Genomic DNA, 16,559 nt, shown 5'->3' with positions numbered 1-16,559 from the left:
AGGAAGGCTCCTTGCTTTAGATAAATAACGGTCAAATATGACAAAAATGTTCCTTCAAACAGAATCAACTGAGGACGCATGAATGTGGGATGATGGACAAAGAAAACACTGATGAGACATCAACCATTGTAGTTGTTGTGGGTTGACTTGGGAATAAAATGAGAAAATAATCTCAGGAAATTCTAAACTAAATCCAAGCCAGCACACGAAGACACATTTCAGAGAGCGGAGGGAAGTTGGACGGTTGGTTGTGTTTAATAATTGGGAGGTGTTGATTGAGGCCCAGGCTGCCTAGGGCATTAAATTACCCCAACAAAGAAACTCAATTAGACGCCGTTATTACATTCAACACCTTATCACTTAGTTGTGTGTTTGCATCTTTCAGATGTCACAATGAGTGCCCTAATGTGTGTAAATATCTGGTGTGTGTGGGGGGGGGGGGGGGTGGGGGGGGGGGGGGGGGGGCGCACGCCTTGGACAATGAGACCAAACTGTCTTCATTGAGAAGAGAAGGGCAGCTGTTAAGATATCATAACTTGATTAATTTCCATCATCTGAACAAAGCGGCTTAATTCTGCCACCAGCTCCTCTTCACAGCTTTTTTTTTGTTCCCCTTTTCTTGGTTTTTGTTTCACAATCTTCGTTTACATCCTCAGCCTAACTCTCATTATCAGTGCTGGGATGTAATGTATTTCTTTGTCTCCTCTTTGGTTTCTTAATCACTCCTTTGTTTCTGTGAAACCCTGAAACGCTGGATTTATGCCTAAGTCTCACCTGGTGGGTGGCAAATTTATAAAAGGTCTCAAAATGTTCACAATGGTTCTCAGTTCCCTTGTTGTCTTGAACATGTCCAAAGAGACTATTTCTGCAGGTTATTGCAGGTGGTGCCAGAAAGGTGGTACCAGACTTTCTGAAGTCAAATCTAAATCCAGTCTGATCATGAGAACTGACTATACCAAAACAGCTGTCAACACATGCGGCCAACGATAAAGTCAATGATAGAGACACGGCCATGTGTACCAACTGGGACCCTGAGGTGTGTGTATGTGGCCTGAGGCCAGAAATAATCCCTACAGCGTGTCCTGGGGCCTTATCATGGGAGTGTTCTAACCGCTTCAGTTGGATCATCTAAACATGGAGCAGCAGCTGTGTCTCCAAGTCCCTCATGGACGGCCTAACGTCCATCCTGAAGAAGAATAGTTTTCTTTTGGTCGTTACCTAAAAGTCAACACATCTATGACAGTTGGACTGTAGTCTCAGCTCCATCTTCACCACAACAGACTGGCTCAGCAACAGCATCAATGCAAATAAACAAGACCCCAAGAAATGTTAACTCCTCCCCTTGAGGTAGGACCTAAGGCACTGGTCCTTGGTGAGGGATTGGACAAAAAGCAGCTCAAACGAAGACTAGAGTACCCAGCTCAGATGAACTACTGGGGTCGGGGCCCAGGTGCATGGCACCTCATTTTAAAAGAGTCCAAACTTCTGACTGGTTTTGAATGTGGATCTGGTAGGAAACTGAGCTTCCAGTGGTCCAATCTCCAGTTACAAAAACTGGCAACTGGGACATTAATACAACACATTACATGCATTAAATCCAGAATGAAGACATAGTCAGACGAACCTCTGCTACTCTAATCGGACCTTCTATGACTAAAACGCTTGGTGCCGAATCACAGGAACAGCCCCAAAATAGATCTAAACCCACTCATCCTATGAAACTGCATTCAACAACATTCCAGCCCCACTGCTGCCCTACGGCCCCAGCAGAGCAAACCAGCACACGTTTTCAGGGCCTTCGGTCCACATGCTGTCCAGGACATCAGAAAGTCTCCAAACAATCCCTTTAAAAGCTTCCGTTTTTGTTCCAGAGGGCTCGGCTGACTCAGAACGCAGTGTTCACCCTCCACAGCCGCTAATACTTCAACAACGTCGGATTCCTCTCAACAGCTTGTCTGAGACAAGCTGGGGTATCTCATAGCCTGATAAACAGAACGAAAACATCAATCCCATCGCCTACCCAACATCCTTGGGGCTCGCGGTTCTTCTGCTGATCTCATTACTAATTTCTTCTGAGTGCAGCTTCTGGGGAACATCTCGCCTCAGCCCAAAACGCCTCCCTTTGCTAGCTGAGCATACAAACTGCTTGTAGCCTGAAAAAATCAGAAGTGTCTGGGGAGCAAAGATGACTTTGGGGGGTAGGAAGAAATAAAAAAAAAGCTTTAATTGTTTTGTCGGTAATGGTTTTTTATTTAACCATCGTTAATCTCCTGGTTGTAATTCTGTATTTAGGGAACAGAAGAGCAATCGTTCACACAGAGGCTAATTGTTTGTGCTGTAATGGCTTTATAGAGCTGCAGCCTCTGTCTCTCGCATTAAAACACACACATCTAAGGTTTTCCATTACTCTCTAATCTTGCTGATTACACAGAAATGATCTTAAACCTTGTGTTTAGGGGCTATAGGAGAGATTCGCAATTAAGGACTGAAATTACTTTTCTCTGGCTCACCACTCATCTTCTCTGGCTTATAATAGTAATATTTGCCTCTCAGGTTTTAATCAAGTGCAAGTAAATTGTTTCACCTGCTGGATTTATAAAATAACACAACAAGGGAGTGTTACGGCTTTAGATTCCTCTCATTGTGTTTTTACTTCACGCTGCCAACACTTACAGATTTCTCAGGATTCCTTCATGCTGCTGCTTGTAGCCCCTCATTACCTCACAGATGTAAAAAAGACTAATAAATGGGGTTTTGGCAGATAAAATCTGAGCGCCTCACTATGTGAGAGCAGGAAAAGTATGAGATCCTTGTCCTGTTGGTTAGGGTTAAAGAAGCTGGTTTCCTTTCTTCTGATTCTAATTTAACATTTTAGAGCTGCACAAATTAATCAAGTTTAAGCTTTTTTCATCCTGAATGGAAAGCTTTAAAAAGGGTGGAGGACATTCTGGAGGGCTCTGATGTTCCTTGCGTGAGCCTCAGGGTCTGGCTCTCGTGTTGACGGAACTGTGAACAAATTTATGAATGAAAAAAGAACGTTAACCAGAACATTCCTACCGTCTACATCCTAAAATAAAATTATATCAGAAGGTCAATGAAGTCCAGGACTTTGGATGAATCTCAGTCATTCAAATGTTCTGTTTCATGTCATGTATTTATTTGGAGATTAAATCAGGGGAAATGAGTCGCGCTGCAGCTTAAAGTTAGATGAATGGTGACAAATGTAATGTGTTTTTTTTTCTTCAAGCTATAAAAAAAACAATTGTACACTGCATGATGGGAATCCTCTGCTTAAACATTCCTGTGTGATCAGCTGTTAGCTCAACTATATGGGCATTTCTCCCTGATTCTTCACTGACATCACTCTGACATCCATCTGCTGCAGGTAAGATGAATGGTGACAAATGTAATGTGTTTTTTTTTTCTTCAAGCTATAAAAAAATTAATTGTACACTGCATGATGGGAATCCTCTGCTTAAACATTCCTGTGTGATCAGCTGTTAGCTCAACTATATGGGCATTTCTCCCTGATTCTTCACTGACATCACTCTGACATCCATCTGCTGCAGGTAAGATAATGACCTATGAGAAACATTCCAACAAGAAAAAACTCAAAGTCTTTGAAATAAAAATTCTGACGAAGAATTCTAGAAACAGCCATAAATAATTAAACAGTTGCTGCTTTTATTCATACACAACCTTTGTCTTTGCATGAACAAAAATCGTGATTTTGTATTTCAGGCTGTTTTTAGAGCTCAGAAGGTTCCTTCATGCCCCCAAATCATTAAAAAACATGAATTCAGGATGTTCAGACACAGATAAGGTCTAAACTGTTTAACTTTTGTTTGTTTTGTCTCTAAATGCTAATATTTAGTTTCAAAGTTCCCAACTCCACCGGTCAGTTGGCCTGTTTGGGTTCAGATGAGTCTTGCTCTGCTGTTTGTTTATCGGCACCGCCAGCTGTTGTGAGATGTTCATCATGACTTCTTTTTTTTTTAAGATGCCAGAGGGTTCCTCCAGGGAAACTTGGAACACACGCCGAGCTGTAAGACCGCCTCGGGATTCCAGAAACCGACTCAGCAGATCGATACCGCATTATAAAGTTTGATGTCAGAGTTACTAACATTCTTCACACTCGGCATGATCACTCACCGTCTTCCTCCGTCTGTTTGACTATCTCCTCACTCTCCTTGCTACCTTCCGGGTTGGCCAGAACCAGCCGGAGCCTGACGGTGACGAAGGGCCTCAGGCCCCTCAGGGTGTAGTGAGACGACGTCTGGATCAGCTCCTCGGCTGCAAACTCCTGCTGGTTGAACACATACTGGTACTGGACCTGAAAATCAAAACAACACATTTATTACGAGTGAACCCTAACCCGTCAGTGCCAGAACCACAGACGAACTAAACCAACACCTCTAGCACCACGTCCTAAACTCAAGATACTACTTGGTTTTACCTGATGGCACCAATAACCAAAATAAATTAATTTGTGTTTAATTATGTTTAAGCGCAGCTTTGTCAAGGTCCAGTACATGCATATATTCATATTTAATGACTAACTCTAAGATATGCTTATAACATATTTATAACAATTTATGACCTCAAACGTGCCCCAACTCTAGTAACTTAAATGAAAATACAAAATATCTGTGTATTCATCAGCCTTTGAATAATTGTTGCATCTATGCTGCACCTTCTGCACTGCAACTGCTCACCCTCTGACTGCCTTTTATTTGTTTTTGAATCAGAAATGAATATCTACATTTCTGATTTACTGCGTTTGCTGTTCTTGCTTCTGTAAAACACTTTGAACTCCCTTTGTGTTTGAAATGTTCTGTACCAATAAAGCTGCCTTATAAGGATAATGCGTCGGACGAAATGTGACAAAAACATGTTACTTATGCCCAGTTCTCGTGTTGCAGGGCGCCGGGAAATAATCTGAAACAGTCGAGTTTTAGTTTTTGTTGGTTGGACCCACCCCTTTGGCATTCTCCACAGAAAAAAAACGCTTTATGGTATTTATTCATCTATTTTGCTTTTCTCAATCTCAACAACTCATCTCTCTGTGTAACTGTGTGATGTTTTCCGCTGACCATCTCGACCAGGTCTCCCTTAAAAAGGAGGTTTTAAAGCTCAATGGCATTTTCTCCCTGGCTAAAAAAGTTGTTGTTGTTATTTTTCATTATTTTTTACATTTACTGGTTCTTCACCTTATTATCATTAAAGATTTTTACATGTTACCAGATATGTGACATTTTATTAAGCACTGAATGAAAAAAACTACAAAAGTATAGAAATTCTGATGTTTAAATAAAGTTAGTAGAATATTTTATGGTTACACTTATTTTGTCATATTTACATTATTACATTGTACTTTGACCAATAACAATAAAATGTGAAAACAGTTAAATTGTTTTGATTTTCATTGAACACACAGTTTGCCGCAGCTGGACCTCCATTCATTTAATCCAAACAGCTGCTGGAGGCTGTTTTTACCGTCAGATTGTAGCTGTGGCAGCGAGTCACGGCGTAGCCGAACGTCTCCCACTGGACCGTCAGCTGGCGGGCTCGGACGTCCACCACGTTGACATTCTGTGGCCCGTGGACAGGATCTGGATCAAGAACAGACAGACAGAACCTTTAATCTCAGGACTGTCTGAAGGTTAGGTTGGAGAGAAAACCCAGATCTGTTTAATCCTCTTTAACAGCAGAGGATCTCCATCAGGCTGCAGGTTTAACCGTCTGAAATGTAACCAACAGGTTTCTGCTTCGCCCAAGAGGCTGAAGTCTAATTAAATGGACCTTCTGACTCAGACCGTAGAGTAAAATCTAGATAATTCAGAGATGTTCCTCTCATTTCTCAACTTGCTGAGCCAGTATTTTACAAACTAGTTTTCATTTTGACAGTTTTAATGTGGAAGGATTCAGATCCAGGAAACAACATTTCTGTAAATCAAAAAGTACCTAAGAAAGAAACGGATCCTGAAGAGAAAACCGGCAGAGGCAGAAGCAGAAATACCAGAATAAACATAAAAGCTGTAGTAAACACAGACGGAGCAGCATTTTCCTGCAGGGGACTTCATTTGCAACAGGTACAGCAATCAGACAGAAAAAGCCACAGGACTTCAAAATAAGTCAAATACTAAATCAACTCTGTCTATTTCCTGTTTTATTAGCTTTAGAGGAAGAGAAGAAAAATAGAAATATGTGTAAATATCCAACATAAACAACTGATTTTCCCATTTGATCAGCCAAAAAACACCTGGAGCTTGTTACATAATAAACTCAGGAAGAGTTTGGTAAATAATCTTATTCCATGTTTTATAACCATTTTAAAGGAATTTGTTTATCTAATTAAACTTAGATTTTAAGGTTTAAGCAATAAAATAAAGTTTGGATTATTTACAAAACCAAACGTTCATCTAGAGAATATGAATTAATGTCAGGGTCGATAAAAAGACGCTGACCTTCGTTTAAACCTGGATGAACAGCTGATCGCATTATCCGATCGCTCAGACAAGCTTCTTACAGAAAAACAGTAAGATGATCCAGATCAGATCAGATCAGACGACCGGATCCAGGATAAAAGGCCATCTTAGACCAACGGTACCGTGAAAGCATACGGTCCTCTTCCGGGATGTTTCAGATTTCCCGGGAATAAAGGAAAAATTCCTTCTTGAGCCCCTGACATGATTCCAGGTTATTTTAGTGGCTGGCTTTAGATGATTGGAAAGTATTTGGTGGATTTATTGTTTTTCTTATCATGCTGCTTAATCCCAGACCGTGTGTGTGTGTGTGTGTGTGTGTGTGTGTGTGTGTGTGTGTGTGTTTGTGTGTGTGTGTGTGTGTGTGTGTGTGTGTGTCCTAGCCATCTGCTGTGCTTTAGTTTAGGAGCAGAAACCTGATATTAGGGAGCTTCCCACACAACAAGGGCATTCTGCTGCTTTCTTCCAGGACCATCATCTCCATGATGAGGACCTTCCACCTGTCCAGGAAGTTCTCAAGATGTCCAGCTTCTCCCTCCCAAGTCTGGGAGTCAGGATTTGAACTTGTTTTGTTGGGATGAATCTTAATCCATAAACCTCTTCATGACTGAGTCTCTGCTGGATTTTAATTATAAAACCACATCATTAGAATAAAATATGATGTTTTTTTTCATCAGAAGTGTTTTCAGAGACATTAAAGTCATTTCTCAGTTAAACTTCTCCAGAGAACAAATGTGAGCTAACCTGTAATTATGCAGATGGATCCTATAATAAACACGCTCACTGTAATTCCTCAATTACAGCGACGTAATCACTCATCGCCGCTCCGGGGAGTGGATTAAAAACCCGTATCTGCTGCTCATCAGAGCTGCTCCCACTTCCACATACAAACATTCAAACTGAAGCAGCGATGCGGGAGTTACGCTCAGACCTTAAATAGATCTGTCTGCTAATCTGGATGGACCAACTGTAATCAGATTACTAATGTCTGATTAAACATCACATTACGCTCTGACAGAATGTCTTTTCTGTGGGATCAGCTTAAAAAGAGCAGAAACAGAAGGTTGTGAAGAAGGCAGGAAGGATCAGGAAGCAGGAGTTTGAGTTATCACGTTGTTTACATCCAAACGATGATGATGTCACCCTCCTGAGCTGCCATTCATCGGATTTATGACCTCTACCTTTGCTATCTTTCACCACATCCATGCATCTTTAATTATTTTCATCCATTTATGTTTCTTATTTACATCTGCTCAGGAGCTCTCTACTGATAAAAACTCAGATGGCATAAAGACATTTAAGGAGTTTTGGTTAGAAATGTTCAAAATGACAGATGAGGAAGAACAATGGTGTTCCTCCACGGGACATGGTCCAACCGGAGGTTTCCAGGCTCATTAATCAGGAGCGGTCAAGGGTTGGCATGTTAGCTATCACACGCTGGGAAAGGGCAGCGCCGATAGCACAGCTGGTGTACAATGTGACCGGGCCAGACCGCGAGGCATGCTGCAGGAAGATATGAACCGGGTCCATGAGCAGAGGAGCAGTCCCCCATGGTTCAGGGACAATAAAGGGCTGGAATCGGGTCCGGCGCTGTGCTACGGTTCTATGGCGGTCCAATCTAAACCCACCACAGAGGTGTCAGAGACACCAGGCATAAACCCACATGAGGTCATCGACTGGGCCTCCTGCTGTTTATTGGTCAGAAAGCTGCGTTCACAACGACAAAGTGTTTCTCACTAGAACCATCGTTGTAGTCGAGTCGTTCATCACCTGCTGATGTTTGTAAGATGTGAGAATCTGTTCTGTCTGCAGCTCCACTCATAAAAGCCAATCAGCTGTTGGGTCTGCTTCGTAAAAACTGTTCATGAACAGAACATGTTGGTTCAAACGGGGTTTATAAAAACCACTCTGGTGATGTCAGAACAACGGGAGACGGTGGCGGGTGGTTAATGTTTCCAAAGCTAGTTTCTCACTCAGCTGGCTGTTGATGATCAGTTGGCTGGATCGGCTCAGTTTGGCTCTGGAGGGGGATCTCAGAGTTGCGATTTGTTATTTGTTGTTTGCTAGCTCAGGATCAACCCCGCCCCAAGATAATCAGACCAATCAGCAGACTGAACGCTCTCACCTGGTCTAAAGTTTTCTCAGATTGAAATGAACCAAACAGGAAATGGACCACAGCTGAACTACATTTTTAACTGAACCTGACCAGAATAACCAGCCTAGAAGCTTTTGACTCAACCAGAACCAACACTGGTGTTGCACTGTAAAAAACACATGCTTAATACAATAATTAAAGGGTGAAAAAAACGTAGGAACAGCTGCTATAAACTGGAAAAACACTAAATCGTGGCAGAAGCTGCATCAGGGAGAAAACCAAACATTTTACTGTAAAATGTCACCTTCACCTTGAATTTCAAAACAAAAGACTGAAGTCTAGGGTATTTTTGTCTGAACCAGAACCAATCAGCTGGTTTCGGTTTGATTTATCACCAACAACAACACTATTCTGTTCTGTTTGATCCATCCGAGATCAGAGATGAAGACACCCAGAGCGGAGATAGACTAGTTTAGTCTAACCTGAGGCCGCTGTCATCCAGACAGCGACCGCTGACGCGTGTTTCGCTGCGATGGATGGAGCCAACCCGCACGGTTGGAGGTACAGTTGTTTTGTGTCTTTGACGGTACCTAAAGGCTTGTCGAATGATGCGGCGGATGAGTATTCAATTCAGGACAGGATCTGGTGAGGAATGGAGAATTTGGGAGGCCTTCCTGAATTTGATGAATGAGCAGCAGAAATGGAGCCATTAATCCAGAGACTTTAGGGAGTCGTTCCACTGAGATGAGAATGAGAGGAAGAGCAGGAGTGGAAATCAATCTTACCACCTCCTCCTCCTCCTCCACGGTCCTCTCCTCTAATTCTCCTTTTTGGATTTTTGCTTTGCCTCAGTAAGATTCTGTTTGTTTTTATCATTTCTGTCACAAATAAGTTTTAATCAATTAAACGTGTTAGGATGCAACATTAATATAATTTATAGGGTAGATCTAATTTTACTTCATGAGACTGATTTGTTTTCTGAATTTATTGTCATGTTATTAAACTTTTCTCTAACCTTGACTGCACGGCTGACTAACACTGTTAAGGGTAATGACATCACTCAGGGAGATAATTACAGTTTTAGGGTAAAATTATTCAGTTGTAGATTAATTTACCTGATTTTTCACTCAGCAGAGCAAAGACCTCCTTTGTTTAAGTTTTTTTTTTTTACATCGTCCCCTTCAGAGACCACCAGTTGGGATTGATAATGTGAATAACTGGAAAAGTTGAGAAGCTATTTTTTTAAAACTGGGTCACATTTAGTTCCAGTCTCCTTCAGATCAGCCTTTTCTCTGATGCTGGTTTCTTGATTTTCTAAAATCATTTTATTTTGATGGCCCTGAACCTTTTCTTAGACACTTTAAAACTTTTATTTTATATTGGAAAATCTATTTGTTCAGTTTCCAGATCCACTTCTCCTTTCCACCGGAGCAATCCTTGCGGCTAAAGTTAGAGGCTAATTTCTGTTATCTGTGATGTTACAACACCTTATTACCTGTTTATAAACCAATGGGATGGACCGTGGGGTTGTCTGTCTCAATTAAACAGCGTCTGATTTTCTAAGCTGCTGCCGTATCGCTCCAGTCACATGACTTCTGTTTCTACAGAACCCGCCCACTTTGACATCATGAGCTGCTATTGCAGAGAAATAATGGAGAACGATCCCCGTAAAGGTGTTGCATTATTCCTGCAGAATTCAGTTAAGAATTTATCAAAATTTGGACAGTTTGGATTCTGGAAGAGCTTCAAGAGTTTTCCTTTGGTGTTTAGATTTTTTTACTTACTTTAGAGTTTTCTCTCAATGACCAAGATTGGTTTATTTTACATTAATTCAACCCATTCTGTTCTGTTTGAATGTGATTTCATCAGTTAGTTGTACGTTTCAGTTGTTTGTGCAAAACCCTGGTTCAGGATTGTGTTAGTCCCATTTACCTGACAGACCCACCTGGCAACAATCCACTAAACTGAGTTCTAAACCATGTTTTATTCTCCATCTGTGACCTCTCGTGTCGGAGCTGCTCTCTCACTCTTCTGGCTTTCTGTGCTTTGTTTAACCTTTTCTGCTTTTGAAAAAAAAATCCCAAAAGGCAAGAAAAGAAAAAATCTGAGGAAAAGAACAAGCGGTGTCAGAGGAAACACGGAGAGCTTTCCCTCTGGGAGAAACACGGCAGGGACACATGTTCGCTCCTCTCATGTTTTATGTGAGTTGTGTTTGGCAATTTAAAGGGAAATGACTTATTACTGGAACTGGTCTGACCCAGAGATATCACTCTGAGATGCTAGCGCGCACACACACACACACACACACACACACACACACACACACTTACCTGAGGCTTTAATGCTGTGTGTGCAGCATGAGCTGTGTGACTGTTGATATGCTGCAGAGGCTGCACTTTTTATCTGCATCCTCACTCTGAACCAATAACAGCCAAACCACACCACCCAAACACACACACACACACACACACACACACACACACACACACACACACACACACACACACACACCAGAGAGATGGCCCTCAAAGGCAAACAAGCAACATCAGACACACACCTCACAGAGGGGTTCTCCTCGTAGGATTAAACTGTGTGTGTGTGTGTGTGTGTGTGTGTGTGTGTGTGTGTGTGTGTGTGTGTGTGTGTGTGTGTGTGTGTGTGTGTGTGTGTGTGTGTGTGTGTGTGTGTGTGTGTGTGTGTGTGTGTGTGTGTGTGATTTATTGCAATGCCCTTTTATATAAGTAACACACATGACCCTTCACATGGAAACACACATGCTCCATCTCTATCAAAGCATCTGGGGAAACTCAGATTTAACTCGTTAATAAAAACTAAATTAATATTTAATCTGTGAAAAAACTCCTCAGCTCAGATTTATCAAGCCCTAAATCATCACAGCTCATTAAACCCTGACACACACACACGCACACACACACACACACACATGCACATCTTGAAAGCCTCCTGTTGACGGAAGAAGTTTCAGAAAGGTGTCAGACTAGAGGATTTAAAACATGATAACAAAAGATTTAAGCTGCAGCAGACAAAGCGACACCCTGCAGCGCTGCGTCTTGGATAAACTGGATTAAAGCGACTCGTAGCAGATGCCTTTTAGTGGATTTTAATTACACCTCTCAGCGTGGAGTCAACCACTGACAGTTAAACCATTAGTTGTAGTGTTCTGTTTTTGGAGCACGGCTCATTAAAAATGAAGGTTTGAGGACTTTCTGATCTGAAACGACACTCATGAGGAAAACAGCCTAAAAGTCAGGATCTTCTGAAAAGTTACAGCCTCTGATGCTTTTAAAATATATGTTTGCATGAAAAGTTCATTACTAATTAATCAAACGTGTCATTAAAGGGTTAATTAGCTAATTTTTGAACATAAAACAAGAGAGACATGCCATCATTAAGTCAGTAAGTCTTTTGTTGGACAAAAACACTTTGTCCTGAACTTACAATTTGGCATTTTTACCTGAGAAACGGCTGAAATGAAATTTTTTCAACTTATATATAAAAAAGAGCTTTAGCTGAAGAATTAAAGAAGTCAGAAAAATATCCAAACATCATGTTCATTTCCAGACTAAATGAACGTTTCTCTTCATAATAACATCAAACCTGTAACGTCCATCAATGGTCAGTTTTAGGTTCAGTTTAACCATTCAACATCTGGTCAAAAAGGAGACACGAGACTGCATGTGTTCCCTTTAAATTGGCCTGCCTTCATCCCATCAGCAGGAGCTTAGAGTCTCTGCAGCTCCGAACACAGATGACGAATTGTCAACAATAATGTTCTCTCCTCAAGGTCCAAGCTCCCTTTATCGTTCTACAGGATTCTTCATGCCTTCCAATAAAGAACACTCGCAGCTCGGATTAGTTGCTAAATCAAAGAATGATTTCATGAATTAAATATGAACTTCTAAAACTTATAAGCTAGATAACGATTAAATAAACGTTTTTTTATTGCTACTTATAATAATTATAATATAATGAGATGCTTTCATTAATCTGTGCTCAATGATTGAAGTTTGAAACGAATGTAATGTTATGATTACAGTGATTGAAATATGTTTCGGCATGTTGAGGTTATGACAAGGTCATCACCATTTGCACTCACACAAGAACAAAGTAAGGTTAAGTTAAACTCATGACACATAAATAGCCCTTTACCCCAAATCAGAGCATCCGGTATCAAGGAAGGCGTGTTTCTGAGTTGTCTTGATAATACTCCTCAACTTGTCAACCTCTGGTTGGCTACACAAATCATAACATGAGAACATTAAAACTGGATCACTCTGGTGATTCAGCGGTTCAGTTCTAGAGAAAGTTTCAGACCGGCCATCTGAAGCAAAACCCTCTTTAACCATCAAAGCTGTTGACACGTCGTAAAAACCTTTTTGCACCCGCGAAGCTGATACAGCAACAGTTCCTGCAGAACAAGTTGATATTGTTTAGACTCAAGAGTCCCAGACGCGCAGTTCCATCCATCTGTCATGACCCGAGACATCTCTGGACTGAAGAGTCGGTGCCATGGTATTCTACAGCCCTTCAGTGCCAGAGGTCATCAGACTCTCCTAGATCCGGAAGTTCTGATAACATTGCATTCACACATAGGTTTCATACACCGCATCTACTTTCATCCATCACAGTAAATATTGGTGAACTTGTCGTGTTTTAATTGTTGGTAAAATAAATTCTTACTTTTATAAACCTGACTCTTTTCTGAATCAAAACGAAGTGTGTACAATCCCTTAATAAATAAAGAATCCTAGAATCTTCTGATAAACACACAAAGACCAAGCAGGGTTGATATTTTATATTTAGATAGAGTATCACAGCTTATTGGTCATAAGTAGAGGTAATATAGATAGAGAGCTCTTAAAGCACTCCATTTCCTAAACCCTACAAACCTAAACTACAAAGATAAACTTTATCATCTGGATTTAGGTTTGTTTCCTAATCCTGTAGCTTTATAAAGACATGGCATGACTGCTCATTTCATGTTTTTGAACAAAATAAAAAAGTTTGTGTTGTTTCTTTCAAGGCACAGTGGTGATTTCCAGTGGTTGCTCTTTAACCATGAAACTGATTCAGACGTTTTCTGAAGCCGATTGCTCATCACTGCAGCACGAGGCTCATCTAAAGCTTCCTAACGTGCTGCTGCCGACAGCGGATCTGGAATCCGTCAGCAGGAAAGGAACAGAGGAGGAGGCTGGGAGCCATGTCATGTGCAGTCATGAAATTCAAAATGGAGCTACTCTATTTCAAATCCAGCTTTATTAATATCATCACTGCCTACAGTCACGGGGGCAGGGTGGTTGTGCAGAGAAGTAACAACAAAAAAACACAAGAAGGAAGCAAATCAAAAGTAAATGTGAGAAAGGAAAACATGTTTAGTCAAAAATGAAAAGACAAAGTAGAAACATAACGAGCTGAGTGATGGTGTGCCCCAGGGTTAAAAATCTGCAGCTAGCCTCTAATTGGCTGAGAGTGACGGAGTGACAGGCAGAGAGATCTGGGCCGCGACCTGGAAGGAGATGGATCAGACGAAGGGGAGGGATGGAGGCGCTAAACCATATCCAGATTAAAAAACCACAAATGTGAGACGCTGGAGCGCTCTGAGCTGCTCGTTACAACATCATCATTCAATTAAAGCACTAACAGCCATGAATTCCCCGTTAACTCCAGAGCCTCTGACAGGCTGCACGGCGGGACCGCCGGTGCTCCGATGCAGCTGTGAAGAGCAAAAATCTGCTCCCTTGAACGCTGAGACAAAGAGCCCTTTCAGGGCTTCTTTTGTGAAGTTTTGGATCATCTTTACAAGAATAAAACTTCCTCCCTGTTGATGTTTAGTTCTGCAGGAGCTTCAACGGCACGCCATTCAGCTGATCTGAAAACCAGAACCACTTTCATTCAGATTGTAAACATTTTTTTTTCACTTTTTCGTGCGTCTTCAGGCAGTTTCATCCTTCTGAGAGGATAAATAGTTGAGTTTGAACAGAAAACCAGGGGATTGTTGCTCGAACAATAATGGATTTGATCAGCTGTCAGCCAGGAGGGAATGGACCAACGTTCTTCATGTTCTTCTTGATGACGCGTTGGACTCAGTCGCACTGACGTTATTTTGACTTTGCAAAAGAAGATGCGCAATCTCAATGAGAACTTTGAGGTCCAATTAAGAATAAATCAGGGGGCGGAGCTACAATAATACGGGCCACCATAGATTTTAGGACTGGGTTCGTGCCAGTTCTAAGGCTGGATTATTACCAAAACATCTAAAGTGAAAATGATCTTCCTCCATAGGGTGGAGGGTTCAGCCTCTCCTCATCGAAATGAGTCCGCAGGGGTGGTTCAGGTATTGGTCCGCTCTGTCTGGAGGTTTATGGAACACATCCCAGAGGCAGGAGTCCCCGAGAAAGACCCTAAACTCTCTAAAGAGAAGATTTATCGCCTCTGGCCAAAGAACACCATGACATCATGGTGCAGCAGGAGATGGGGAATATCTCTACGGAAAAAGAGATATCCGAGTTTCCCTCCTGGACCTGTTAACTCCAAGATCTGACCTTTAATGGGATGGTCAATTTCAGGACACAACTAGGTTCCAATTGATAAATTTGTCTTTTTAAACATAAAATAAATTATAATCAACATTATGATTTTATTTCTCACTAAACAAGAACAACGAAACTGGTGAGTTTTCATTCAAGCAGAAAAGCCCTCATCGTGAGGATGTTTTAGATAAAAGTAAACAATCACTATTATTCTAGCTGCTATTTAAGAGGTCACTCCTCATGAGGACGCCATAACGATCCAAACATATTCTGAATAACTGCATTCCAAGTCTGCTGCAAACACCTGAATGATTTTATGTTCCTGTGTTTGTGCATGAAGACGAGACGGGCGGAAAATTCAGCTTCATGCACATTTCCAAATGTCACACCGGAGTCGCCACATCGAGCGACGATCCTAACATAACACCCGCTGAGTCTTTGAGAGTCTGATTCCATAAAAGTTGTGTGTGTGTGTGTGTGTGTGTGTGTGTGTGTGTGTGTGTGTGTGTGTGTGTGTGTGTGTGTGTGTGTGTGGAGGGGGGTATTGATAAATACACAGACAAAAGAAAAGATGTATCGAGTCGTCTTTAAGAAAAACAGAAACAGCAGCTCAGAGGACACTAATCTGCTTTAAAACTTCAACACTGAAGCACAGCAATAGTTATTATTACAATGAGCTAAAATGATTTCCTAACGAAACACCCCCACTCAATCCAACAGACTGACGAGAAGCTAAAGATTTAAACAAAGTCTCAGTTCACATTGTCTCCTATTGCAACCGTATCAAACCCCTGAAATCTCAGGTCACTGACAAATCATAATGTTAGTGTCAGAAATCAGCTCAGAACATAATGTGGCTGGAGATTCAGCCAGAATCTCGCTGTACAACAAGCAAACGTAAAATGACTCAAAACATTCTTGGTTCATTCCCAGTACTTGCAGAGCTTCATGTATGAACATGTGTGAGACTAAGTTCCTCTTATTTTAGTCGTTGCGGGAGTCTGGAAACGTTCTAAAAAAATGTGAGACAACTTTGATGCAATGTTTTCTAAGTGGTTACATTTAATAAATTGTCAATAAAATATAAAGGTATTAATTAAAATGTAATAATGTATAAAAATATGGTCTATCACTATGATTGAACCTTTAGTATCCAAATGATGATGAAACTAGGTACATTGGGTATGCCAGGGAAACAACACTTTATACTAATTTGAAACAGAAACAAAATATATTTTATAAAAATATATTTATTACTATATTTCTATTACTAATGATTATTACAAATGATTATAAATGATTCAAAGTGATAATAAATGAGACAGTGAATTAACTCTGACAAAACATGATCTTGTGTATTTTAAGAGCTTAATTAAGTGACTCAGAAAGGTGTGATGTCTGGGTTTATGAAATTAATTTTGCTGTTTG

The 16,559-nt window shown here is 41.0% G+C and overlaps 1 protein-coding gene across 17 annotated transcripts in view; it reads right to left on the bottom strand.

Annotated features, from left to right (window-relative positions):
* Positions 1–16,559, bottom strand: part of ptprt (protein tyrosine phosphatase receptor type T) — a 345,765-nt gene that overhangs the window by 175,810 nt on the left and 153,396 nt on the right. For all 17 annotated transcript variants that reach the window (XM_054732036.2, XM_054732027.2, XM_054732015.2 and 14 more), the window contains exons 9-10: positions 5,497–5,612; positions 4,153–4,333 (exon numbers count right to left, since the gene is read on the bottom strand). In XM_054732036.2, the coding sequence (XP_054588011.1) occupies positions 4,153–4,333; positions 5,497–5,612 (297 nt within the window). The remainder of the gene's footprint in view (positions 1–4,152; positions 4,334–5,496; positions 5,613–16,559) is intronic.

This window comes from Nothobranchius furzeri, chromosome 3 (assembly GCF_043380555.1).
Source record: "Nothobranchius furzeri strain GRZ-AD chromosome 3, NfurGRZ-RIMD1, whole genome shotgun sequence".
NCBI lineage: Eukaryota > Metazoa > Chordata > Actinopteri > Cyprinodontiformes > Nothobranchiidae > Nothobranchius > Nothobranchius furzeri.
The sequence above is the reverse complement of the archived record's forward strand: the minus strand, read 5'-3'. Positions and strand labels throughout refer to the sequence as shown.